The 27,638-nt window shown below is 41.9% G+C and overlaps 2 protein-coding genes across 2 annotated transcripts; both read right to left on the bottom strand.

Moving 5' to 3' along the window:
* Positions 1–897: 897 nt before the first annotated feature.
* LOC120713266 lies at positions 898–21,316 on the bottom strand. The gene is made up of 4 exons (XM_039999258.1): positions 21,226–21,316; positions 4,363–5,157; positions 1,429–1,619; positions 898–1,260 (listed from the first exon to the last, which is right to left on the bottom strand). The coding sequence occupies exons 1-4, from the start codon at positions 21,314–21,316 to the stop codon at positions 898–900; spliced, it is 1,440 nt and encodes a 479-aa protein (XP_039855192.1).
* Positions 21,317–21,796: 480 nt separating this feature from the next.
* LOC120639102 (dirigent protein 11-like) lies at positions 21,797–23,188 on the bottom strand. The gene is made up of 3 exons (XM_039915141.1): positions 22,852–23,188; positions 22,320–22,521; positions 21,797–22,079 (listed from the first exon to the last, which is right to left on the bottom strand). The coding sequence occupies exons 1-3, from the start codon at positions 23,136–23,138 to the stop codon at positions 22,044–22,046; spliced, it is 525 nt and encodes a 174-aa protein (XP_039771075.1). The 5' UTR covers positions 23,139–23,188; the 3' UTR covers positions 21,797–22,043.
* Between the last annotated feature and the right edge of the window lie 4,450 nt (positions 23,189–27,638).

Raw genomic sequence — 27,638 nt, 5'->3', positions numbered from 1 at the left:
AGGGGCTCCTGTACTCTCTCACTTTGGAGTCCCAAGGACCTTAACCTGTAACGCCCAAGTTCTCGATCAATTAAAGTAGGTGGGGATCTTCGTTCTCCCCTGATATTGCTCGAAAAAGAAAATGTTTCAACATATTTTATGAGCAACATTAGGTTACTTTCTGCCAAGCATTCTGACAAAACTATTCAACAACTGAATAAAAAAAAATAGCAGTGTTGTTACAGAATCACTTCAAGCTCAGGCAACACAGATAGAAACAAGGGCATTTTAAGATAGCAAGACAGGTTCAAATTACAAGACATAGGATTCTGAAACCAAAGGTATGCTGCTACGGATCTGGTAGATAGCTTGCCACAAACACAAACTCCTGGATGAATTTCTGTGTAAACCTTCATTCCTCCCCCATATTTTATGGATAGGGATAACAGAAGTTCAGATAAGCAAAGGGCTTCAAAATTGATGGCCTTCCGAGCAGTTCAAATACACCAACAAATTATTTCAAGACCAAAAAGGTCCTTGTGCATCTCGTGGTAGATTTCTATTTGCATAAGTAACAAATTCTGACTGCCACACTCAAGCTCTTAAAAAAGCAATAAAGCCACAAGACATAAAAAATGTCAAGCTAACATAAATTTACATAAGTAATATAATTAGACCAAACTGTGAACAAATGAGTGGCACTCTGCTGTGCCCAAGTAATATACCACCTGATGATATCATCATTTCAGCTATTTTTCAGTTTAGCATCACAGATAAACCCGAGCATTCATGATGTTTCTACTTGTAACAAACATTTTTTTTCGGATATCCGAATCACAGACTTGTTCGATATGTAAAATTCAACGATATGAAGGAGAACTGCATAATTTCAGTACATGGGACAAATTAAATGAGAACTTATTTAGCAAATGAAAAATTCATCTTTGTAAGATTGGGTACTATCCATGCTGGGCACAGCAAGTCGGACCAAATCTTAGACATAATTTCTTTCCTCTGGCGATTTTCCAAGCTGAGAACTCCTATATCACGATTGACATCCTTATATGACAAAATCAGTTCCTTGCGATCATCGGTAAAGTAGACATGATTTGCCTTCAATTGTGGGTGTTCTTCAGCACCAAGACAAAGTGACTGATTATGCCCAAGAAACAACAAATGGTGTGGTAAGCTGTTAATTTTCACTAGCTCTTTGGCAGCCATATCCACTTTATACACTAGGATTTTCTGGGTAATATAATTCACGTGTGTTGCAGGGCCATGCTCCAGTGAATTTACATCGTCCTGCTCTGGAGCACATACTATCCCTGGTGTATCGCAGTCTTCATGCTCCTGCTCTGGATGGATTAATATCCCTGGCGCATCACCAGTCTCTAACTCATGCTCTAGATGATTTATTACCCTCCAACCTTTAAGATCTGAACGATAAACTATTGATGGGTCGTCCCCAACCTCATGCCTTGGAACATCTACTACCCTCCAAACTTGCAGCAGACCACCCCAAGGAGCCGGAATGATGTACATGCTCTCGTAAACATAATCCTTTACCTCCGTCACAATAATCTTCCTTGTGACAGAAGAGCCACTGAGATCAAAGGCATCAATTTCTCCCAGCTTAGTGTGAGGAACCAGCCCAAGTTGATTCTGTTTAATCAAGTTATCGTCCATTAATCAGCTAGATTAAAAAGGGCCAACTCCGATAGTCCTTGGAATGTGTCATGAACTCCGTCCAGGATTTAAACACACCCCACTTGCACAACATGTGGACATCATCACACAAGCACAACCATACATAGAGTTTAGATTACATAAAAGAGGTTCAAGTACAAAGACATCAAGTTTTAGAGTTTTGCAGCATAAAGTTCCGCATCACATTCACTCCATACATAGTACAAAATAGAAGGTTAACACTATATGCTGATAGTGCCATTCTCATAGCCACCGCCCATCTACTCCTCACCCGCACCTCCGTCCGCGGGGTAGAAGTACCCAAAGACGGCCTCCGGCTGTTCCTCACCTGCAACAACTTTAACGATAGCACCGTGAGTACAAATGGTACTCGCAGGGCTTATCCAATATGGATATATACTAGCCCGACCTCAAGGAGAATGCATTTGGTTAGTAGCTAGCAAGGATAGGTCATGGCAATTGATTTTGCATAAAAAGCATCTACTTTGATCAAGTTATAATAAGCAAAAGATATAGCATCTATGATCTCTACAACATACATCAATACAATTGCATAAGTAAGGTGATCATGAATCATAAGCTCAATCTTCCATGAAATTCCTCGGTAACTCTACGTTAAAGTCAAAGTACAAGAGTGTGCTCAATGACCGAGAGCGCGGCTATTACAATAGATCAAAAACCCTGCAGGGGTGTACAACTTTTCCCACACGAGAACAAGACCAACGACCATACCCACAGCTAGCGATAAGTATTGATTCATGCCTCAACCTTTCACACAAACACAACCGGGTATGAGCGAACGGTCGGGAAGGACAAGTACACCGGACCCGCCGATCACACTCCATCACAACTCGCACCGAATTCGATCAAGGCAAGGTGTGACTCATGCTAATTGGCTTACTGTCCCAATATAAAGTATGGGGTTTGTACGGAAAGGTGCTCAAGTATCAAAGCGATTACGCATCGGTCCTTAATCGATTCAAGCAAGTCTAACCATTTGAGCTCCATCCCAAAATGGCCCTACCATACTTGCCCAACTCCAAATCATCCTTCATAGTTGCTCAACTTTTATCCATTCTTGACTAATCATGTGAAATTAAACATACACCCTATAGCTCGAGAGTGGTGGTGACCTTGCCACCTCTCGTCTTGTACCGTAGCTAAGAATGGCTAAGCATATAATTCATGACACCTATTCAAGCATACTAATCTAAGGATGATATCCTAATTAAGATTGGTAATACATCAAATAGGTTCTAAGCAATCAATGATATATATAGTAACTCATGCACAAACAAGACACATATACTTCATTGATCCAAAATAGGGTGTAAGAAATGCTTAGGTGCATGCCTTGAGTCTCAATGGAAGTGTGGTCTCCAACGAACACCGGCTCACCCTCCACTTGCTCCGGCGTCACAGTCTCTACATGAGTGCAATGATGCTTGATAAATACACATTTCATGAATGATGGTTATGATATGCAAATGATATGAGGAGGTATGATTTAACATTGCAAAACTATGTTAAAAGAGACTAGACATGTAGTACATATGTGGATTAATCATAGCTAAGTGTAAGGGTAAAGAACAACTAAATGTGGACCGTTCGGCTCTAAATGGCGGACCATTTGGCGGACCGTCCGCTGGCCAACCGCAGATCATTCTGGGTCAAAAATATGGTTTCTCTGTGGTTCTAAGTAAGGCTGAAAAATGACCTGCGGACCGTCCGCCCCATGGGGGAGACCGTCCACCTCACTAATTTTTTGGAGGCCAGAAAGTGTCCAGAAGCGCTATAGGTCGGGTCGGGTGACTAGCGGACTGTCCACCCATGATGGGGAGACCGTCTGCACCCGGCTGAGGCTCACCGGTGAGTTCGCCGCCGGCGATTCCGGCCACGGTTTGGGATGGGGTTTTTTTCTAAAGGTTCTGGGGAGTGTAGGGAGTTCATTTTGGTAGCTAAAACCCGCATGCATTAAGGCCTCAAAGCTCTAGGTCATCAATGGTGAAAGTGCTCTAGGAGGGCTTCATGGCTTTCAAACCTAGGGCAATGGGGATAGATCGGGGAGGGAATGAGCTTACCACCGACGAGTGGAACACCGACACGAGCTTGAAGATGGGGTAGAGGGCTTGGTGAAACTCGAGCTCGTTCTCCTTGCTTGAAGCTTGAGGAAGAGGAAGGAGATGGAGGGAGAAGCTTGGAGAAGCTCCTAGCTCCAAGGAAGAAGATGAAGTAGAGGTGTTGCAGCTCGTTGGCGTCGATCTCCGGCGTCCTCCGACGATGCTCCGGCGAGGTGAGATCTTCAATGGTGGAGGAGGAGCTGGTGAAGCTCCTCCATGGCTTTGGTAGAGAGAGTGAGGTTTGAGTGAATGAGGAGGTTTCTGCGCGTTGGACACGCACCGGACGTGCACTGGCAGACCGTTCGTGAGTGGGGCGTGGACCGTTCGGGGTGTTGTTGTAGTAAGGCTTGACTTGGTCGTCATTGACTAGAGTGGGCTGTGCTGTAGAACTGAGGACGGTCCGCCCTATAGGGGGAGACCATCCGCCCTTATAAATTTTAAAGGGCTTATCCCCAAAGTTTTATCACTCCTAAGAGCAATATAATCATGGTTAATGCTTGATGATGCCTATGATGACATGTTTAACCTTTAATTAGTTTAGGGATGTTACACTCAGTCAATGCATACAATACACCATTGACGTACATGCAATTTCTGTATCCTGCATTGGGTGGTAGCCAGGTCCACTTATCATTTCCTGCTCGTGCAAATGAAAGTTGATAGTACGGATAGTGGATGAGCACCACAATGTAGCTGCCAGTAGACAGATCAGGGAACACAAATGCCTTGAAGTAGAGCTCTTCACGGAGATCATTTCGAGCATATATCTCAGGTGCCGTGTCATCCTTCTCTCCAATGAAGTATGATAACTCAAACTTGTGGATTGTACCTGAGTCATCAAAGATGGGTTTTACATGCTCAATCGTGACCACTGAAGGGAGTGCGATCTGGTCGCTAGTGAATGGATTGACAAGTAGAAGCTCAGATCCCTCATCTGCAGTGATCAGCCATCCATTTGAGGACCCGACCAAAAATCTAGTACGGATCGGTCGCTCTGGGAGAGTTAACTTGTACACCCTCTTTTCCACACGACTATAGAGACAGGCAAGATTGTCACAAGTAGATTCCGAGGTGTAGAATAGGTAAGGCGTTTGCGACTGTTTGTACCTCCTGAGGTCACGCAGGGTATCATAGGCGGCTCGCCAAGAGCAACAGACAGAACCGGCACGTACAAGATCAGGAATCTCAAGGTTACCAAAGATAACCTCCAAAACATCCTGCAGTAGACTCGGCAATGTGACCACCAGAGTGTTCGATTCGATCGGTGGTGAATCAACATGCTTGAATCTCTTTAGGGCGAAGCTAGTGTTGAATCGAGGGGGGTGCCCTGTCCATGGTTCTGCTACTAGTTCTATAATTTATGAAGTTAAAATTTGATGATTAACACTGAGTTTTCATTTTGGCGTGGGTGCCCGGGCACCCCCCGGACTCAACATAGCTCTGCCCAGTGACAAGTTTATTGCTAAAGCCCATAGGCTTCTCGTAGTCCCAGCTACGAAGATGAAGAGTTGCAAGAACAGGAGTTGAAAACTTTAAGCAGTTATTATCTAGATTTAAGGCAAGTATATTCTTTGATCATACTTTGTCCTAATAACATTTACTTCAAGCTTGCATGCATTAAATTGATGGGTACCAATTATCCTATTTGATTATCCATGTCCTTGAATAGCCGGGTTTCTTTTATAAAATTCTTTTGGGTAGTTTGCTTAGCCGATGAACAATGGTTATGGGTTGTTTTACAATAATGCTACTTGAGATATGAAGCTTATTTGTATAACATTTGGAACAATATGATGAATTGGTAAACTTGATTAAAATCAACCATGAAGCGACCACCCGGGAAAACAGCGCAACCACAAGGACTATATGGCTCTAGTTTTGGCTGATTAATTAGATGTCTCAAGCTTGTTAGTAACTTATCGAAAGGCACATAAGGAGGGCCTGTGATGAGGGGTTCGCTGCCTGCCAAGGGTGTATTTTGTTTGGTTTTGGTCATGTCTTGGGGGAGTTCACTCACGCAGCTGCTGAAACCTTAACGGGATACTACTGGCTTGGGAGTCTTTATAAAGGCCTCGTAGTGAATCCCTGCCACTCACCAAACTCGTAGTGAATCCCTTCCACTCACCAAAGGATGTGTTTAAGGGCCTTGCAAACCCGGGCACAAAGGGAGACATGACTTGTGGTGAAAGTGTGCAACCTCTACGGAGAGAAAATGTAACACCCCGCCCCCAACACCGCACAGCCCAGCCCTTCCGAGAGGCGAGCCCGCTTACACATAGCACCCCACTTACGCTTTCGTCCTCGCTTGTCATAAAGGAGTCAACCCGAAGGTGCTATGGCTGGAGGACAAAGGCTTATAAGTTGGCTCCACCCTTGCTCAACTAGCAAGATGGTAATAAACATGTGCACGCAGCACTCATGGGCCACAACAAGGCCACATCTAAATTGGGCCGGATGTCATAGAAAACTGATAGATCAGCCGTGCTCACGGTCAAAAGCGGCTCGGATCCTCATATGTCTACTTAATTGGAATTCATAATTTAATTCAGTTATTTAAACATTCCAAGTTGATTGTTTTCAGAATTATACTTCTTTTTCATAAATGTGGGATAGTTCATACATGATTTAGTAAATAGGATTTAATGTTCAACTGCTCATTAAAATGCTTACCGCTTTAATCAGCCAGCATATATCCTTGCTTTAAGCCTTACATGTCATTTATTTTCTTAATATACTTGCTGAGTACGACATGTGCTCACCCTTGCTATAACCACACTGCTTAGAAAAGAAAAAAAATGCCATGAAGTTTTCTGAAGATGCTGCTGAGTTCTAGGCTTACGCAACCCCTGGTCGATAGCATATGAAGTGTGGAGCCTTCGTTTTCAGGAGAAGCTGTACATATCTGATAGTCGTTTAGTGTTGTAAGTCTCTTTTACGCGACATTATTGCTCATTATTCCATTATGATGTCACTATATGTATGAAATTTAATCCTGGCATACATATAGTTATGCATTCAATTTTATTTTAAAAACCGGGTGTGACAGGATGTCACACCCGGTTTTAAGGACAAAACCGAATGCATAGCTATATGTATGCCAAGATCAAGTTTCATACATATAGAGACACTATAAGTGTATAATCAGTAACAGTATCACGTAAAAGAGAATTACAACAAATAGAAGATTATCAGAGTTATACAGCTTATCCTGGAAACGAAGGCTCCAAACTTCACAGGCAATAGACTGGGGGTTGCGTACGCCTAGAACTCAGCATCATCTTCAAAATCTTTATACACCTTCTACTTCTGAGCAGCAGTAAGCAAGGGTGAGTACACTTATGGTTGGTACTCAGCAAGTCCACAAGAAATAACCAGAATGTGATTTATATCCATCTTTAAGTTTATTAATCATGTGAGGGTCCGAGCCGCTCTTGACCGTGAGCACGGCTAACCGGTTAGTTTTAACTCTGCAGAGGTTGTACACTTTCACCACGATTCGCATAAAAGTTCCGAAGAACATTGAACCCAACCACGCAATGTGCTAGCTAGGCACAATACCTCACTTCCGTGGTGTGTTTGCATAGGGACGCTACGAGGCATTTACAAAGAATCCCTATATGTATGTATTGGTCCCTGCCGTTGCGGTCCCTCAGAAGACACAGCTTCCTTCACCCGCTCCACAACACAAACTCATAACCACCAAGCGAACAACCCCAACACAACATATAGTTCATCTAATTACTTAGCCAAGACCAGAGCCATATAGTATTGTGGTTGTACGGTTTTCTTGTAAATAAAGCATAGATAGAAGTATGGTTAAGGTCACTTGCCTTTCTCCAACGAAAAGCTACTTTTACTACTCTTCAACTTTTGCTCACTTGGAAAACTTGATTCTTCAATCTTCGAACAATGATCCTTCTACTCGAAACAATCATCGGGCAAACATACAAAGCAAACAAGAAGATACATCTAAGAACAATATACTAGAACAAAAGAAAGGCTTTAAAAGAGCATACTAAAGGATAGAGCTCACTGCTATGATTACGAGAGCGCAAGAAACATGGAAAACGGAACTAAAACAGCGATTCTATAGACTAAACGGTGCTTCATAGATCTAGTCGCGATTAACTAAAAGGTTAAGGACTAACAGAAAATATTTGTAAGACACAACAAAGTGTGCTCACAGAGGATAACAAAGTGATAAAGCTATTGCACACGTCACAAGGATCACGTGAGCGCAAGAATCGATGAAAAAGGAGCTAAAACGTGAAAGATATGGCTAAAACAAGGTTCTAAGGACTTGTTTGCGATATATTTAAACTTCTAGGGGCTAGCTCTAAAGAAACCAGGGACTAAAACGAAATTAAACCTAAACTTCAAGGGCTAGCTTTCAAAAGAAAGGGTCCTGGACGGCGGGTTCTAATTTGTAAAAGAACAGGGTTTAAAACAGAAGAAACAGGGCTGATTTGTGAATACTTTTGAACTAGTTAGGACTGCGGGTTGATTTTCGAAAAATGGAGGGATTCTTATGCAAAACAACCACACGAACCGGTATCTAGGGATCTGGGGCGTCAGATCTGGATCTAACGGCTTGGATCGATCGGAGAAACCAATCTAATCTACACCGTAGAAAGCGGATCGGGCGGCCGGATCAGGTCGGGGACGCGGCGGCGGCGCGCGACACCGGCGGCGAACGGGGCGCGGCGGCGATCATGCCGGAGTAACGCGAACTCACGTTCCGGGCATGATTCGACTCGGGTTTTTTGCACGGGAAGGTTGTGCGCGATGCCAGGAACTCGATTGTGGCCTCTACATGGGCGGAGCGGGGCGGGGAGATGGCTCTGCAGTGAGCGGCGGCGAAGCAGAGCCGGCGGGCGCGGGCGCGCGCGCAGGAGCGAGAAGGGGAGGGGAAAAAAAGGGGTCAGAGAGCTCCCTTGCTACCTTGCGAAACTTCTGGGGCAGTGAACTTGTCAAGGAGAAGGCACGGGGTCGACGGCGAAATGGCGACGACTCGCGAGAAGGAAGACACCACGACAAAGAGGACGACGAGCTGAGCACTAGGGTGGTGTCGGATTTCACCGGAGATGCACGGATGCGGAGGATGGTGGGATTCTATGGAAAAGATTATTTTTGAGACTCCCAAACAAGGAGCGTCCCTATGGGTGGTCTATATTTTTGTGTGGAGTTGCCATGAGAGGTTGGTTTAATATATAGGGAGAAAAGTCTCACCATCCCACATCAACTTGCAATATGGTACTAAACCTCCCTCCCATGCTAATGGGTTTTACGTGCTTTTAGCCCATTAGGGAACACACGAATGGGCCCTTGAGGTCCATTAGAGATTTATGTGTTTTTGATAGACTTAGACCATTTAAAATTCGGAATTAATTATTTTCAAAATTAAAATAATTCTAGAAAAATCTAGAATTCATATTTAAAGTCCAAAAAATATTCCAAATGGCCCGAAAATTCTAGGAAAAATCCTAGAAATATATTGGGACCCAACGAACTTAAATAAAATATTTGGAGCTCATGAGAAGATTTGGAAGAGCCTCTAAAAATTATATTTTGCTCTAAGGAAAATGGGAAAAGAATCCAGAAAAATACGGAAAATTCCCGGGAAGAACTTTTGATGATAGAACACGTTTTGAAAGGTTTTCACACTCAACAACACTATGCATGTGACATGAATGCATTACCAGAAGAACAACATCATTTAATTTGAAAAACAACCAATATTTATTTTCTTTACACTATATTCTCTGTGAAGAAAAATAAATGTTGACAAAATTTTAAAATTGCGAGAAATTGTTGTTTTATTTTTAATTTTAATCACATCCTGAAATTCAAAAAATTTCAGGGTGTGACACAGGACAAGGTTAAATCAAGAGCAATGTCTTCAAAGATCCGGAGATACAAGATGGAGTTCTCATTATAAAACTCTAAAAAGTTTAGTCAACATATTTCCTACAATAGTTGTAGTGCTAAAGGTTGTTGAATAGGATGACAAAGATAGGCAAAATAAAGATGAAGCATCAAATCTTTGGTATACTTCCAATCTTTTGACTTTTCTTTTATTTGCATCTCTTATTGACTATTTTTAAGTACCACAAATACATTGTCACTAGCATTGCAACGCAAGGATCAAGACATTGTATATGCCATTGGATGTGTGAATTCAACAAGACTCCATTTCGATGATCTTAGAAGAGATGGTTGGGATAAATTATTAGATGAAGTTAATGGGTTTTGTGACTTGCATGAAATAGATAGAGTGGAAATGAAAAGTGCATATATTGATCCCAAACAGCATAGAAAAAAACTAGAATTACAAACAAGCATCACTATGCAGTGGATTTCTTTAATGATGTTATTGATTGGTTAGTTCAAGAGCTTGATAGCCATTTTAGTGAGACAACCTCTCAATTGCTTCATGTTTAGGATAGGTTCGATAGGTTAGATGGTAAACCCTAGTCGGTTCGCTTCTGATCCACGGATGATGAACCTTGGGGGAGTACTCTAATGAAAAAGCTACCACGATCCGTGCGCTTGCGGTACGTAAATTGGGGCTCTAAGGAGTGTCAACAAGCTTTTCTGGCGCTGTTGCCGGGGATCGGCAACTCGAACCCTAGGGAGATCTATCTATCTTTTTGGACTAACCCTAATTTTATTATTGCATATATCCTATGTTTCTTGTTTGTGTCCATGAATGAAGGTAAAACCCTAGACACAAAGCGAATGAGAAGTTCTCAACGTCCGTACTTTTACAAGTCCAATCTCACTCAAGCAAGTTGATGGCTACGTGAAGACCCGCTCTTTAGTGGTAGGTGCTAACTTTTGTTAGTGGCGCAGCATCCGCTATCGAGTCCCCACTCCCCAAAGCAAAAGATGATAAATAAGGTACACCGCCGTGTCAATTGATTTTAAAGACTGATGTTTTTGGGAAGAATTATTTGTTCAAGCAATAGGTATGAAGCATTCCCGCGAAGAAAATCGTGCGATCGGATCATCATCTCCAAAGTGCTGCTGTTGTGATGACATTTTCGTCCATGATCAGAGAAGTACCATGAGAGAAAATTTTATATTGTAAAGCTCCATCAAGTCTTCTTTTCAACACATTAATAATCATGAATTTTGGAGATCGGTGTGAAGAGTTATGGTAAAATCTTTCAATGCTGCGCGTTCTGAAATGTCTCGGGACAGAGCGTAGTGCCGGAGTAAAACGACCATAAGTTCTTCATCCGGAGTCCGTTTGGGATCAATGACCACTCGTTGAAAAGGTAATTTCATAAGGATTTCCATGGAGTAGAATTTTGGTACATGTTCTATGCAGGATAATCAAGTAATTCAACGAAGAAGAGGCAGAAACAAACAATGGAGAAAGTGATGACGATGTCGCAAGATGTTTGGAGGACCTTGTGCACAAAAGTTGATGATTTGAAGTTGGCCAATGCTGGAGGCAACAAGATTAGAGGAACCATGATGCCACCCATCTTCTCCATGGGATGCTCAAGAAGCTTCTAGTCGAGTACAATCAAAGAAAGAGACCATTCTGATCATCGACACAAAGCACGGGAGCCTCCTTCGATCCCGACACCTCAGGCAAAGCAAGAACCATGGAGACAGACCATTGGAGCCATGCTAATCGCTGGTGAATCAATGGTGATGGCCTTGAAGCCAAGGACACACAACAAGACGCTCCGAAGACCACAAGATCAAGATCATCGACATCTTCGGATCGATTCGTAAGAAGACATTGTTATCATCAATATTATGCTCGACCTCAGAAGAAAATTGCAGTATATTTTTGGATATTCAAAAGCCCCATGAAGTTATGGTTCCAAAGAATCAAGAATGAAGTCAATCGAAGTTTCCTACAAGAAGTTATGGCCAAAACATCGAAGGTCGTGCACTCTGAAATTTTCTGGACAGCACGCAGCGCTAAAGTAAAACGGTCATAACTCTCTCGTTTGGACTCCGTTTAAAGCGAATGACCACTTGTTGGAAAGGTAATTTCATAAACTTTTCAATAGAGCTATATTTTGGTATATGTTCTGTTGAGTATATAGGAGAGATTCCACGAAGAAGAGGCAGGAGCAACGCGATGAGAACAAGATAGAGAAGATGACGATGACAACAATGAAGGGGAGCTTGGGCGATGCTTTCATCAAGCGTACATGATAAAATTCAGAGGCTTGGAGCAGAGGAAGAACCCCAATGACATTGGCAAATGAAGGCACAAGCGGTCGACCTTCGACAAACGAAGATGTTGCAAACAAACCACGACAGATTACAAGAGCGCAACAATCAACACATGGAGACGTGAGAAGCAAACCACGACGGACCACGAAGAGTGCATCAAGATGACATCTCGCACAAAGCACCACGACTCCAATGAGTATGAAAAAGCTCCGAGGCTAAGGTATACATTGAATTCTCAAGCTTCTATTGGTTTTGTTGATAATCTTTAAAAATCTCATGCTCGAACCGATAGTCGGAATGAAAGTTTAAATTCTATGTCTTGTTCTTTTCATGATGATAGGCTAGAGTTTCTTGAGAATGTTGATTTCATGCTTAAAGAACCTATGCCTAATAATGAGCTCCGCGCTATGCAAGAAACACATGCTGCATTTAATTACACTATGCCTTGTTGATGAAATTTAATTGAGGATGTGATTATGTTGCATATGTTTACAAATAATTGCAAATCTCGATTTTGCTTTGCGCTTGGTCAAGCTCATGACCCTAAAAGAGCACATGTTGGGAGAAGCCCCAAATTTCACTAACCATGCAGGACATGAAACTCAAATGATGAGGAGGGAAACCGTGCCCAAAATTTTGATCACCATCATCAACATCTTAAAGTTTCAAGAACGGACGTCGCTAAGCCTCATCAATTTTGTGCACTAGTCCAGAGATTTACAATGCAAGAAAGTTGAATATTCAGGATCTCCATCAAGTCCTCGGTTCAACGTATCCATGATCGATACAATTGAAGACCCATGGGAGGAGCTATGTCTCAAACATCGGAGATGCACGTGCTGAAATCAGCACGGGGCAGATTGCAGTGACGGGGAAAAAGGGGCATAACTCGCTCAATTGGAATGCGTTTTGGGCAAATGAAGACTTGTTGGAAAGAATATTTCGTGCACCTTTCATTGGATCAATTATTTAGTGCAACTCCCAATCTGGACAGAGAGGAAAATCCGTGAAAAGAAAGGTAGCGACGAAGGACAACAAAGAAGGAGGTGACGATGATGTGAGAGACGATTGGGCAAGTTTTCCATTAAGCGTGATTGATCATGTCCAACATGGGAAGTGGAATAAGAGCTGCATGGAACAACTTCACCTCTTGCATTAAGGACCATGGCTTCGCATCAATTTGAAGGTAAGAAAGTCGAGCTCTATGACTTTAAATGAAGCTCTTTGCGGGAGGCAACCCGATCTTGTTAATATGACCGTCTACATTCCACTCTTTAATCGGAATATCAAGTAACATTGTACCATTGCTCTAACAAAAACCACAACTTCATGTTCTTCTTTCTAATTGTTATTGAGGGAGCACTTTGTTATTTGATCATGGGAAACTTGTTGACCTTTTTGTGTGCCTATTAGTGTTTAGAGTCTTTTTCTTTGTGTCTTTTTAGAGAGATTTATGAAGCTTTGCACCACCCTTCGATTCTAAACTTGTGGCTAGTTAACTTAGGCTAACTTTTTTTTTGTTTTAGACCACCTCATCATGTCATATCATTTTGTTCACCCACCCCGTGTTGCATTGCATACCATGTTGTTCGTCTCACCCTTGCATTGCATTGCATTGCATGTTACATTTAACAAAAAAAACTTTTTCTAAAAACATTGATTAGCCTCGCTTTTGAGATCCTAAAACCCTTAGGAAAACCACTCATAGAGCAATCCTAAAACCATAGGTTATGTTTTTCTTTCAAAAAAAAAATCCAACTTTTATTTCTCTCTAGTTTTTTTAAAACCACATTAGATAGAATTTCTATACCCAACACTCTCTCTTCAAAATTTTTGTTTTAAGACAAAAAAAATATAGGAAACCCATAAACCTACTTCTAAGATCTTTTTAGCTCGGTTGCTTGGTCCTTTTCGATAAATAACCTTTTCATTGACAAAAGCCTCACTTCTTATGAAGTGTCGCGAAGGTTTTTTGTCACTCTTAGCAATTATTTTTGAATAAGCTAGTTGCGGAACGACATCGAAAGGTCCTTTCGACCTTGCTAACTTTGCATTTGCACTTTGCAACCATTCCATTGTTCATGCCCTCATTTTACTAGCTTGGTCTCAATCTTATTGATGTATGCTTTCCTATCCATTTAATGCTTATCATGATAGCATTTACCTTTTGCAATCTTGTGTAAATGTAGTGTTTAAACTTGTTTGCGGACCTCCATCTTTAAGCTCTTTTGACCAAGATAGCAATCTATTTTACTCTCATTTGCATACACACACCTCCCACTTGCATTCACATACACCCATTAGGTTTAATTTTCACTAGACTAACTATGCCACAAGTTACGTATCTTAGGGGATGTTTTCGGTTTGTTGGCAATTGTTTCTACTCCCAACTGTCACCTTGGGGGTAGATTGTGCACTTGAACTATTTTTCAGGTATGACAAAGCGTTCCCATGAATTCGTGATCAAAGAAGAAATCAAATTCGTCAACACCTCCAAAGTTCGAGAGCAAGCCCCGCTGTTTTCATCAAATTTTGCATATGGACAGAGACGTACAAGGAAGAAAAGGTTGATATTCAAAAGCTCCATGAAATTTCCGTTCCAACGCATCCAAGATCAATGAATTTGAAGACCCGTACAAGGAGATATGGCAAGAACATTGGACGTTGCGCGTTCTGAAATTCGTCGGGACAGATTGCAGCGCTGGGATGAAATGGACATAACTCTCTTGTTCGGAATCAATTTTGGGCGAATGAGGACTCGTTGAAAAGGAAAATTCATGCACTTCGCAATGGAGCAATGTTTCAGTACATGTTCTGTTCTAGAAATTGAAAGAAAAAAATGAGGTAGCAATGGGACAACGAGGAATTGAAGGAGGCGACGACGATGTGAAGCAATGATTGGGACCATGACTTAGTACAAGAAGAAGTTGAAGGAAATTGAGGCAACAAAGGTGAAGACACATTGAAGATGATATTCATACACATGAGGGAAGGACTTCAAGAATTGCAAGATGGTCCATCTTCTCCTTCAACGCCTAGCATCATGCTAAGCATGGGGGTGGATTTCGTGGACAAAGAAGAAACATCTCATGGAGTAAGATAATCATGGTTGCCACAAGATGCTCATGATTCTTTTTCCATGCTTAGCACAATGCTTAAGTATGGGGGAGGCCGTGCTACACTTCATTACGAGCATCGAGAAGGACGGTAATTCTTCTTCAACTCTCTCTTTTTCTAAATGCTTGTACATATATGCCTTCAACCATAGATACAACCTTTGTATATCTCTCCCTATAATAACATGGCTACTAGGAGTACAACCTAGATTTCTTTTTGTTTTCAATGAATGGGCTTGGCGGCTCATGGATGGGCTCAGCGGGCTCGTTGACGGACAATTTCTTCTATTTTTTATTTTTTTATTTAACTAACTGAGGCGGGCATCAAACCGTCTCGAAAAATATATCATTTACCGTGACCTTCCATCCGAGGTGGTTGCAAAAAACATCTCGGTTAATCATTTTTGCCCACCTCGGTTAAGATTTTTGTAGTAGTGCTAAGTCAAACTTAACTAACTTTGACCAAATATATAGAAAAATATAGTAACAACTATACTATCTAACATATTCTTTAATAACATATACATAAAGATGAATTCAATGGAACAAATTTAGTATTGTAAATATTATTATTTCTTTCAATAAATTTGATCAAATTCTGTCAAATTTAACTTAGAACAGACTTAATACAACATTTAAATAAAAACAGTGGGAGTATTACACTTCAATACAAAGTTGTTTACACTTTGGGCTTAGCACCCTCTTTAATGATACTCTTGAACAGCTTGAGGACGTCGAACTCCCTCTCCTGGATTGCCTGTACACCTAGTCTAACAAGCGATCGGCCCCGGTTTTAGCTCGACTGGACCGTGTTTTTGTCAATGCTGCACAATGTGACGCTTTCCCTAATTCATCACTCACCTCCTGGTGCGCTCGACATCTGACCATACTACTGGCCTGTTTGGGAGAACTCCACTTCAAAAAAAACTCTGCTCCACTCCACAAACTCCACTCCGTTTCTTAGCTCCACTCCACCAAAGGTGTTTGGCTAATGTATGGCTCTACTCCACCAGCTGTAGCAGGCCAGCCCAGTGCACAAGCAAACGGCCCAGCTCCTCCAGCCCGTAAGCCCAGCGTGCAAGGTACTTGCCCAGCTCAGCACACCGATCATGAGGCTACATCCAATCGGGACCCACCTACTAGGGGATTCTTCTACCTCGGGCGCAGCTATCCAGGGTGCTCTGGCGACTGGCGCCGACAGCAGCTTAGGCGGCGGGGACCTGACGGTGGTGGGAGCCTCGGTTGCAGCCTGCGACCGCAGCGGAGACAGCCCCGACAGCGGCCTAGAACCACGGCGGAGGGGGCCAGGCGTCAGTCTACGACCGCAGCGGAGGGGGGCCCTATAACCGTGGCAAAGGGGGCCCCGGCGGTGGCCTGCGACCAACGGTAGAGGGAGCTCCGGCTGCAGCCTGCGACACATGACGGAGGGAGCCCCGGTGGTGGCCTGGGAGCGGCGCCAGCCGGGCAGGACCCCCGTTGGGTGGTGGCTGGCGGCGGGAATGAGGAGAAGGTGGTGGCAGTGGACGGGAGGAGCGACAAAAGGAGTGGTTAGCGATGGCGGCAGAGGTGTCAGGATGGCGCCAGAGCCGGGGGAGGCGGGGGAAGGCGGGGACTTCGGCGTGGGCGATTGAATCAATTCCACGCGCATATGCGGGAAAAAAATGCCCCCCCAAACAAGACATAACCATCCAGAAGGCGCTTCAACACCTTGTGGAGTACCAGCAGACACATATGGGAAGCGCGCAATTCTAAGATCTTCAATCAACGCGACTCCACATCTGACATCAGTCTTCGAGTGGTAACAGACATCGATACAGTCCCCTTCAAACCAATCTACAAACATGGAAGCTGTGGCTCTTAAGTCTCATTTAATTTTTTTTCATTTTATGCGGCCATTTGACTAGTTGAGGAAGAACTTCAGCTAGCAAAAGCTCTGCTGAAGTTATTTGGGGTGCTTCTGGTCTACAAACCAACCTTACCAAGAGCTGTGTGATCCCTATTCAGTATGACGCCAACATTGTGGAGGTGGTATCTGGCACATTGCAATGCTCTACATCCTCATTCCCTTCTATCTATCTAGGTTTGCCGATATCAGACAAAAAGCTAAGAAATAGAGACCTGTTGGCTTGGATTGAAAAAATTGCTAATAAGTTACCAGGGTGGAAAGCCTCGCTCTTAAATCTTGCTGGTCAGTTAGTAGTCGCTTCGTCCTAACTGCTATCGCTATCTAGTTGAAGGTTGAAATCGGACTTTTGCGATAGTTGGAGGGTGAAAATTGGACTTTCCCCTTAACAAATTTAGAAGGGGGTTCTTGTGGAAAGGAAGAAACGAGGTAAATGGTGGCTGCTGCTTGGTGGCCTGGGAAAAAGTGATGCGACCTCTTGAGTTGGAAGGATTGGGAATTTACAACTTAGAAGTCATGGGGTGGGCGTTGCAGATGAGGTGGCTTTGCATTGAAAAAAAGCCAACCCGGATCGCGTGTGGGCTGGTATAAAAATCCCTGTTCACCTGAACACCTCAGCCACATTTGCCATCTCAATTGTGACTTCTGTTGGAAACGGAGACAATACTCTATTTTGGTCGGACCAATGGCTTCATGGCTGTTGTTTAGAGGTCTTAGCACCTAATGTTGTTAAGTGTGTCCCCCCAAGAATAAGGAACATACGAACTATGGGAGAGGCTCTCCACGAGCTGAATTGGGTTGCAGATATAAGTGGGCTCTCGGCTGGCTTGGTCTAGCAGAATATTTAGATCTCTAGGGACACCTTGTTCGGCATTGCCCATCTTGGGAAGTTTGAGTCCTCTGGTACCTTTTCCACCACGTTGGCCTACGGGGCTTTTTTTCACTGGTTCTATCCCTTTTGAACAATGGAAGCGAAACATTGGGCACCGGGAAAAATGCAAGACCTTCATGTGGTTGTCCATATGAAATCGATGTTGGATAGCTGACCAGTTAAAAGAAAGGACTTCCTCACACACTCATTGCCCCCTTGAGAAGGACTTGTATGAAAACATCGGATGGTTAAGATTCATTTTATATCACCGAACCATTAATAGATAGTATGAGGTAGTATAGCTAGGTAGTATAGGTAGTATAAGGGTAATATAGAAAAAATTATTAGTGATATCACACTATTTATTTTTATTGTTTTACTTTTACGGTGCACAATACGACCATATACTACTGTTTGAGAAGGACTCGTATGAAAACATCGGACGGTTAAGATTTATTTTATATCACCGAATCATTAATCGGTAGTATGAGGTAGTATAGCTAGGTAGTATAGGTAGTATAAGAGTAATATAGGAAAAATGATCAGTGATATCACACTTTTTATTTTTATTGTTTCTTTCTCTTTCTTTTCGTTTTCGTTTTCATTTCTTCTCTATCCGTTCCGGTGTTCCCCATTCTCACGAGCCCTTGGCAGGAATGCTCGTCTCGGCGGCTAGGGTTTCTTTCCTCGGCGGCGATTCCGGCGGTCGGCGCCGGTGAGGTGACGCGTGCCGTGCCCGATGCGCAGTCCCTGGCTGGGGGACGGGCAGCGGAGGGGGGGGGTCTATTCACCGCGCGCGCGAGTGGAATCGATCCACTCGCAGATGCCGGTCCCCCCGTGTGCCTCCGGCCGCCTCCGCCTCCGCTTCCGTCTGTGCCTCCGCTGCGCCACCGGAGTTCTAATTGACACATTATTAGAAAGAAAGCAAACCATATGGAGCGTACAACCATAAACAACATCATGCAGAAATCACTTACGACAACAACAGGATGTGGACGATGGAGAGCAAGGCCCAGAGTAACGCGTCCTCGTCGCTGGCGGCGCCTGCAGTAATGCGCGAAGCAAGGGAAGCTGAGGCCCGCGGTGGCGCAAGAATGAGTCTGTTCTGGTGACCTCGACGAGGACTATTGGTGGCGGATGCGATCGGCGTCAGATCCACGAGGGGGAGGGCTGGCGGCGGTGGATCTGATCGGTGCTAGATGCACGAGGGGGTGGGGGCTAAAATGCAAAAAAAACAAAATATTCTTCGCAATTTATATGAGTTACTAATGACAATCTTGTCCTTTGTAATGGACGGTTGGATCTTTTCTATACTACATACTACCAAGTGGTAGTATTGTGCACCGTAAAAGAGCTCTTTGTGATTAGGATGATGAGACAGTACATCTGCTCACTTCCTGTGACTTTGCTAGAAAATTCTGGTTCAACATCCTTAAACCATTGAATCTAACAAGCCTGGTTCCTGGTCGATGATGTACCTCTTTGGCTGATTGGTGGAAGAAATCCTAGAGGAAAATCCCCAAGCAACGCAGGAAAGGTTTCAACTCCTTAGTTATCCTTGGAGCTTGGATTCTTTGGAAGCACAGAAATGCTTGTGCGTTTGATGAATCTGCTCCCAACCTACAGTCTGCACTACAAGCCTTTAAAGATGAATTAAATTTATGGCAGGTTGTAGGTGCGAAGGACCTTGCTGAACTCAGTGTTGGTCGAGGGCTTCACTAGCATTACAATGCAAGAATTAAGACATTGTAAATGCCATTGGATGTGTGAATTCAACAAGACTCCATTTGGATGATCTTAGAAGAGATGGTTGGGATAAATTATTAGATGAAGTTAATGGGTTTTGTGACTTGCATGAAATAGATAAGAGTCGAAATGGAAAGTGCATATATTGATCCCAAACAGCATAGAAAAAAACAGGAATTACAAACAAGCATCACTATGCAGTGGATTGCTTTAATGATGTTATTGATTGGTTAGTTCAAGAGCTTGACAGCCGCTTTAGTGAGACCACCTCTCAATTGCTTATTTGCTCAGCCGCTTTCAATCCAAGAGAATCATATTTCAGGCTTTCAATGGGCAGACTTTGATGAGCTTAGTCAAACTATTTCCTGATGATTTTAGCAAAGATGATATGAGGGACCTTAGCCACCAACTTCACCTTTACATTGCGGATGTGAGAGCAGATAACAGATTCTCCAACATAAACACTATTGGTGAGCTCTCTCAAAAAATGGTAGAGATAGAAAAACATTGTTTGTACCGACTAGTCTATCGACTTTTGAAGTTTACTAGTATTGCCTGTCGCTACAACAACAGTTGAGAGATGCTTTTCGGGCCTGAAGATTGTAAAAACGAGTTTGTCTAATCGCATCGGTGATGAACACTTAAGTCATAGACTTATTGGCTATATAGAGAAAGAAGAAATGAAGAAAGTTACCAAAGTGGTTGTGGTTGGTCGTTTCATGACAATGGAAGGAAAATGGCGTAAATATGATATCTAAATCTAAGAAGTATTTTAGTCCATCTACTTTAACTTTCAATGGACCATCCTACATTATATTTTCTTTGCTAAATAATGGACCTATTTGTTCCTTTTTCTTTAGGTTGGATCGCATATTTTGCTACATCTGTTGTCAACGTTTTGAGCTTTTGGCTGCAGTGATCAATGAACTGTTTATTTAATTATTTTGCTATAGACTACAGATGATGACTGGTGAGTGTTGTTGCCTAGTCTGTACCAATTTGCGCATGTATGGACTAATGACTAAATTGACATTGTCACTATTAGAATATATTATCCATTTATTTGAATATTATGTAAATCACTGTATTCTTGATGAAGTTGTGCACCCAGCACCCCAAACAATTGCTCTAGCTTCGCCCCCGCGGCGGGAGCGGCTTGTCCGGCGGCGTGAGCGAGGAAGCACGATAGCACCCCCGGCTGAGCCGGGTGGGACAGCCGGTGGGTGGTGGCCGCCACCGGCAGCTGGTGCCGCTGCGTTCACCAAATCTGCGCCGAACAATAAATAGGAAGAATAAAGATAGAGGTGAAGCTAAGGTTGTGAACGATATATCAATCCGGTGGGTTTTTACTACATTATGCTTTCAAATCCAAAGATAGATTCATTATATTTGTCAACTTTTTGTCTGCATTTTTGCACAATTAGGCAGGACGCTTCAATTTGCAGAAACTTGCAGCCAACCTATGACATTGAGACATGGGAGATTACTCGCAAACAAGATGCTACTAGGCTACTCGAGCAGGTCGATCCAAAACGAAGGAGGTTGCTGGCCGAGCAGATCTGCGTGGGTGGAGTCACTTGCCGTTGTCATGGGTCCGCTCACTACCACCATGGAAGTGGTTGCCGTTGTCGCAGATGCATGCACTCGCACACGCCATGGATGTGCCCGCCATCGCAGCCGGGTGCCCATGCGCTCAGATGGGTCCGTCCATCGCAACCACCACCAATGTTCTCGGATGCGGCCCCATCGCAGCAGCCACCGGTGTGCTCCTCCCTGTGCCGATGGGATCTCTCGAGGAACCCCGCAGTCCTGCGGGTGAAGGCTCGCACACGGGGACGACGCCTCCACTGAGTCGAGCACGGAAGCGATTCTGGAGTGGACTGAGCGGATGAGCCTGATAGTTGTGTTTTTTAATTTTTTCCGTTGGTTTTGGCCTAATCAGAGTGTAATGTTAGTGGGTTTACCATCCATCCAAACAGCATTCTCGGACCTGGACTGTAAAAGTTTTCAGACCTGAAATTTACACGTTTGAGATTCAAAATTTTAGACTTCCAAACAGGCCCTTAGTGTTATTCCTTCACCAAAATATATAGCCAGTGTATGGTTGCAAGATGTTTGAGACACATAAAAATGCTTGAACAAAAAAGAATGTAGAGCACAAATGGCGCACACTTTATTGATGATAAGATCTGTTGGGACAAGGAGTTGAACATGACATAAAATGTAGAACCAATTACAAGGAACATTCCAGCTCTGGAGTAGTAGAAATGTGTATTTTGTCACTCACAACACAGAGGGGTTCATTTATTAAGGATCAAGGATAAAATAGATTGTAGATGTAGTCGTCATGTCGCCTCACACACATGCTCGTGAAGATGTCTGCTTGAAGCTCACTGTCCTCAAGGAAATAGGCCAATATTAATACCACCCAAAAGCTGCATAAAATATATAATTGTGGTCATCCACCATTCGCGAGTATTGTTTTTATATAACATTCATGGAGCTTCATTTATCTCTTCCTATAAATACATATACATATGCCACACAGTTGTAAGATATACCGTTGGCTGTGCCATTACATTTTATCCAAGGAAAGTATTTTAAAAATGACAAGATAACATTTGTAAGAGCAAATCTCGATTATGGCAATAGATAAAAATGCTTCTGGCACTTACCGGAACAGTAGACTTTGAAGTGTAGAACACACATATGGATATTTCAAAGGTCCTGCTGGTACCATCTTCTTGGGTTATTTTGTAATTTATAATACCTCGTGCCATTGTAAGTTCTCCTGTGCCCCCCATAACACTCCACTGGCCTTGTCCGGTACTCATCCCCCCATGAAGCCCCATCACTTTTAGTGTTGATCCAGCTAGGCTATTTTGTTGACAGAATCACAACATGCAAGCACAATGTCAAAGGCCAGTATCAGCAATGTAGCATTTGATAGTTGCATGACTATGTTATTAATTTCTAGTTCAAAACAGCGTTTTGGACAATGTAACAATAAAAGTTCAGCAATATATCCTTTTAGAGATTCATCTTAGAATTACATTAAAGGTAGCATATTTTAATTGAAATTAGTGTTCAAAGTTATGTCTTAAACCCCAAAGCATCTTCTTTTGGAAGACAAATTAAGTAATGTGACCAACCTACGCATATGTAAATATTACAGCACAAGAAAATGTTTTAGCACAGACTTCTTACCTTCCACCCTCGAACACCATATCAAATATGGTTACCCAGAAATTCGTGGCAAGATTTGCATGGGTTGTCAGGCCCTCTGCGTGCCCGATGGTATTCGCAGCAGCATCTGGCCCATCCTTTATGACCCAATTAATGACGACGGTGTCAGTTCCCACAACTCTTTGGTCTTGGGCATAATTCTGTTTTATGTATAGGGTTGTTTTCAACTCCTGCTCATCCAGTGCATGACCAGCAGAAATGGAAAACACTAGCAGGGAAAGCACAACTATTGCATAGTAGGAGGCCATGGCTGGCTAGCTAGAATACTAGGATATCCCTTTCCTTTCTACCTTATCCTATGTGAAGAGTGATAGGGGCGTCTATTTATAGATGGATCGAGCTACAAGTTCGTATAGCTGGTGACATGGTTTCCAATGGCCCATAGTATGCTGCATTCATGTTTGTTGAATATTTTATATGGGTCATGTGATGGTGGAGCTGGCTACACTGGCTCTCCAGATAATTGAGCAAGTTTTTCTTCACCGACATGAACAAAACTAGAACATGGAAGCGCCAAAATCCAGATACATATGGATAAATTAGGTAAACTGAAATCTATCATTATTTGACGGTCGAACTCAAGTCTAGTTGTGCATAAGAGATCATATCTTGAATTTCAAACCTTTCGTAAACCAAAAACAAAGATATCCGAACTCAAAGGAAGTTCAACAATTCAAAGACTAAGACAAAGTTTGGTTATTTAGAGAACCTATATATATATATAGTTGGTCCCCACTAGAGATTTCTATCCACACGCAAGCTGTCCACCTCAATAATGCACTATAACATGCAACTTAAACCCACTATATTAGCATTTTGTTATCCACATCAACATGTTATGCAATAACTAGCACTAATTTATAATATTTCGTTCATTTATAAAAGTAATTAAAATATATATAATTACTTCATCCAGCCACGTCAACATGTGAATCACTATTGGGATCCATAAGGATTTATTACTTTTTCTCTATTCTTTGAATTAGCCACAACACCTTCATTACTGTAATCGTCCAATCAACTTCGCGCACGTCTTATATCTATGAAATGCATATCTTATTCATTTCTTTCTTCTCTAAAAAAAGAATAACTCAAAAAACTATTATTTTTCATCCAAGAAATTTATCATATGGATTTCAACATAATCTCTACAAATGCACCATTTATACGAGCTTCTTACTAAAAAAATCTATCATTCGGTCTAAGTGCTTATTTATCTTTTTACAAGCTCTCCATAGCATTTTATTTAAAGAATTATTGTATTTTTATAATAGTTTTTTGAAAAGCTCTCTCAAATCCTGCAGCAACACGTGGGGAATCACCTAGTTTCATGGAAGTTAATCCCTTTACTAATTAGAAATAAAACTCAAACTTCTATACAACTAATAATAGATATTACACGGCAATGAAAAGGCAAGTCATAAATCTCATGGATACAAAGCCCCCTCACTTCTAAATAGAAAAGGGGGATTCTCTCAATATCTCCCAGATCATGAATTTATATGTAGGAGGTTGCTTCCACTAAAATGATAGGGATGAAAAATCAAATTATGATTCATCAACGAATATTCATCCAGAAAATTGAAGTACTACACATCAAAATACAATATATTAAAAATTGTATATCATCATCGCCGAAGATGTCAATGAAATCTTCACAGCCGCATACACCGTTGACTGAGACAGCTATGACTGAATGATGTATTAAGAATAGGAAATTCTCATCCTTTAAAGAAAACAACATCCTACATTTTCAATCTTCAGATTGGCCTCTGAATGTTCACTGATTTCATAAAAGTACCTGTCACTAGGTCCTGCCGCTTCCCATTTTTTACCAATAGCTGAAGATGGCAAAAAAAAAAGTTAGCTCCGCAGCAGTCTTCTTCATCATGCAAACGACCTTTATCATCCAAGGTATCCATCTAAGAAATATACCTCATGCCCACCCAAGCACGTACTAGCAAAACCATTGCGTACCATATAATAGCATCTAGCGTTCCCTCAGCTCGCAAATATCGCTTTGCATGCACATTCTACTAGTGGAAAAATCCCTTGCTTTTACTCAAGTGGTCAAACTTCGGCTTGAACAAACCGATTGGTGAATCAACATTCTCTCATATAGTCTACTAACCTATATATTGCCTTTCTTTCTGAAACTCAAGTTCTTCTGGTGATTGCTCAGTTTCTGCAAGGGAGCTAAACCGGTGCTAATGAGAATGTCAAAGCAAAAAGAAAAAAAACAAATGGAAGTAGGCTAAGCAAGAAAAAAAAACCAACGGGAATTTAAATATGTCTTCTTCATTGACGGCTGGTATCAAAATTGCGCATTGGAATGCAAAGCTAGTCCAATAGTACTTCATTGACCGTGTTTAGCTGGTATCAAAATTATCACAACTTAGTGTTCATCCAAAATGAATTATATGCATGCTAGTTCCTATGAACTTATTAACTTGTTTGGTTTTTTTGTGTGGTATATATATATATATATATATATATATATATATATATATATGTGTGTGTGTGTGTGTGTGTGTGTGTGTGTGTGTCCCTCTGACCGTTATTATTATTTTTCACAAAGAGTATCAGTACCAAAAATAAGTTATTAGTAGATGCTACAGAAATAGTACTTCTGATATAAATATGGTTTCATAGAATTTTTCGCTCATCAATTCACCTATTAGACTGTTTCGATATCTTAAACTATACCTGTATTTTAATCTGGATAAGTAGTACGTTGCTCAGATCTGTGATACCCATTGTAGTTTATTAATTATTGCTGGATTATTAGTTTCTTAACACAGTTTGACAGAACAAACCGTGTCATCTAACGTCTAGTAGGACAAGGTCAATGAACAGATCTGTAATACCCATTGTAGTTTATTAATTAAGATGCTCATTCATGGATCTTCTAGTACCGTTGCCAGTAGTGAACAGAGTAGGAATAATTAACAATGTGTGCTTATCCGGCCTGGGTCAAGACATGCGTACTTACTTATTGGAGCCGTAAAATATATGTAGATGAAGCGCTAAAATCCAGGTACATATATATGGATAAATTAGATATACTGAAATCTATCATTATTTGATGGTCGAATTCAAGTCTAGTTATGCACAAGATCATGTCTTGCATCTCAAAACCTTCGTAAACCAAATACAAAGCGATATCCCGACTCCAAGGAAGTTCGACAACTGACAGATTAAGATAGAGGTTGGTTATTTCATGGAAGTTACTCCCTCCACTAATTAGAAATAAAACTTAAAACTTCTACATATACAACTAATAAATTACACGGCAATGAAAAGACAAGTCATAAGCCTTGTCGATACAAAGCCCACTCACTTCTAAAAACAAAAAGGGGGATACTCTCTATATCTCCAAAATCATTAATCTATATATGGTGGTTGGATAAAATAGGAGCCATCCATCGAACGACATTGAATGGTGGAAAAAATATATATAGGGAGAATTTTTACAATGATTGAAAAAAAATAAGAGCCATCCATCTGACAGAATCATACGTTGGTCAGGATAGGAAGTACTTGGAACTACCTAGACTAAAGTACCTGGTGCTACAAAAATATGGCACCAAGTATCAAAAATTGGGACCGAATACTAATTTAATATTGTCCATTGATCAATGACTAGAAAAAATTTCAAGACAAAAGTATCTAAAAGTACCCACTGATACTTTACAATCATTGTAAGAAAGATCATATATAGGAGGTACTAGGGAAAAGGTACCGAGAAGTACCAAATTAGTGGGACTAGTACCAAATACGGTGGGATCGGTACCTATTTTAATTTAAATATTTTGATCTGGTAAAGGGTAAATCAGCAAATTCAGTTTCTCTTTTTGTCTCATCCTGGAAAAGGATTTGGTTTCCAGCGTAGCCATGTTTCACTTTAGCCAGTGCTTGCCGGAGTTGTTGACCAAGCTATTAGCACCGGTTCCTAATTCCAAATGAAAAATTCGCATTGTGCTTGCGGCCGATGTGCAGGACTGCAGGCATGCTGCTGGTTGCTGCGGCGTGCTTGTGCTTGAGCGGCTCTGAGTTCTGGTGCTTGTCGCCATCTTCGGCCACAGTGCAACCAATTTTACCAGCGCCTGGGATTGTGGCGGCTTGCAGCTCGTCTATGGAGCAGCACGTCCTTGGCGAAGAAGTATATAGGCGGCAGCCGCTGCAGCACCGCGCACATAAACAGCCCGTAGCTAGACTACAACAGGCATAATTGTTGGCGATTCTATAGGCTTTTTGGTGGAGGTTTTAAGACTGCCATTACGCGTGTGACTGTAGAAGTAGTAATTAGCGCTGGCGGTTATGGTACCGCTGGAGTTAACTCGTTATCACTTGCTGTTATTGTAAAGAACCTCCAGTACAAATGGTATCTATACCTGAGGTTTGCAACATAAACCTTCATTAGAAATGTTATCTATACCTAAGGTTTGCAACATAAACCTCCATTACAAATGGTAACTACATCTGAGGTTTGCAACATGAACCTCCAGTAAAAATAGTATTATTTCTGCCAACACTCTTATCAACAATCGACAGTAAAAAGTGGGCGCTATTTCAATTTGGCACACATACAGATTAACTTGGTACACATACAGGACAAACACATGAACCAGTTCACATGCAGAATATATTAAGGCACAGCCAAATAGATTTCAGAAAGTTACAGGAGTTCTTTTTGCTCATTCAAGTTACACCAAGTCTCTACCCAAAATAGATCATGTTCAACTACT

This window comes from Panicum virgatum, chromosome 6K (assembly GCF_016808335.1).
Source record: "Panicum virgatum strain AP13 chromosome 6K, P.virgatum_v5, whole genome shotgun sequence".
Taxonomy (NCBI): Eukaryota; Viridiplantae; Streptophyta; class Magnoliopsida; order Poales; family Poaceae; genus Panicum; species Panicum virgatum.
This window is presented reverse-complemented; position numbering and strand designations above follow the sequence as displayed.

Bases quoted from the DNA above. Each gene is read 5' to 3' on its own strand.
- LOC120713266 (XM_039999258.1), bottom strand. From the start codon at position 21,316: ATGGCGGGCACATCCATGGCGTGTGCGAGTGCATGCATCTGCGACAAC. The intron at 1,620-4,362 runs CTGAGTGTAACA...GGCTGGTTCCTC, and splicing joins TGGTGTATTGTATGCATTGA to ACACTAAGCTGGGAGAAATT. The intron at 1,261-1,428 runs GTTTATCGTTCA...AATTCACTGGAG, and splicing joins TTGGGGACGACCCATCAATA to CATGGCCCTGCAACACACGT.
- LOC120639102 (XM_039915141.1), bottom strand. From the start codon at position 23,138: ATGGCCTCCTACTATGCAATAGTTGTGCTTTCCCTGCTAGTGTTTTCC. The intron at 22,522-22,851 runs GTAAGAAGTCTG...TCAACAAAATAG, and splicing joins ATGGTGTTCGAGGGTGGAAG to CCTAGCTGGATCAACACTAA. The intron at 22,080-22,319 runs GTAAGTGCCAGA...TATTTTATGCAG, and splicing joins CTTCAAAGTCTACTGTTCCG to CTTTTGGGTGGTATTAATAT.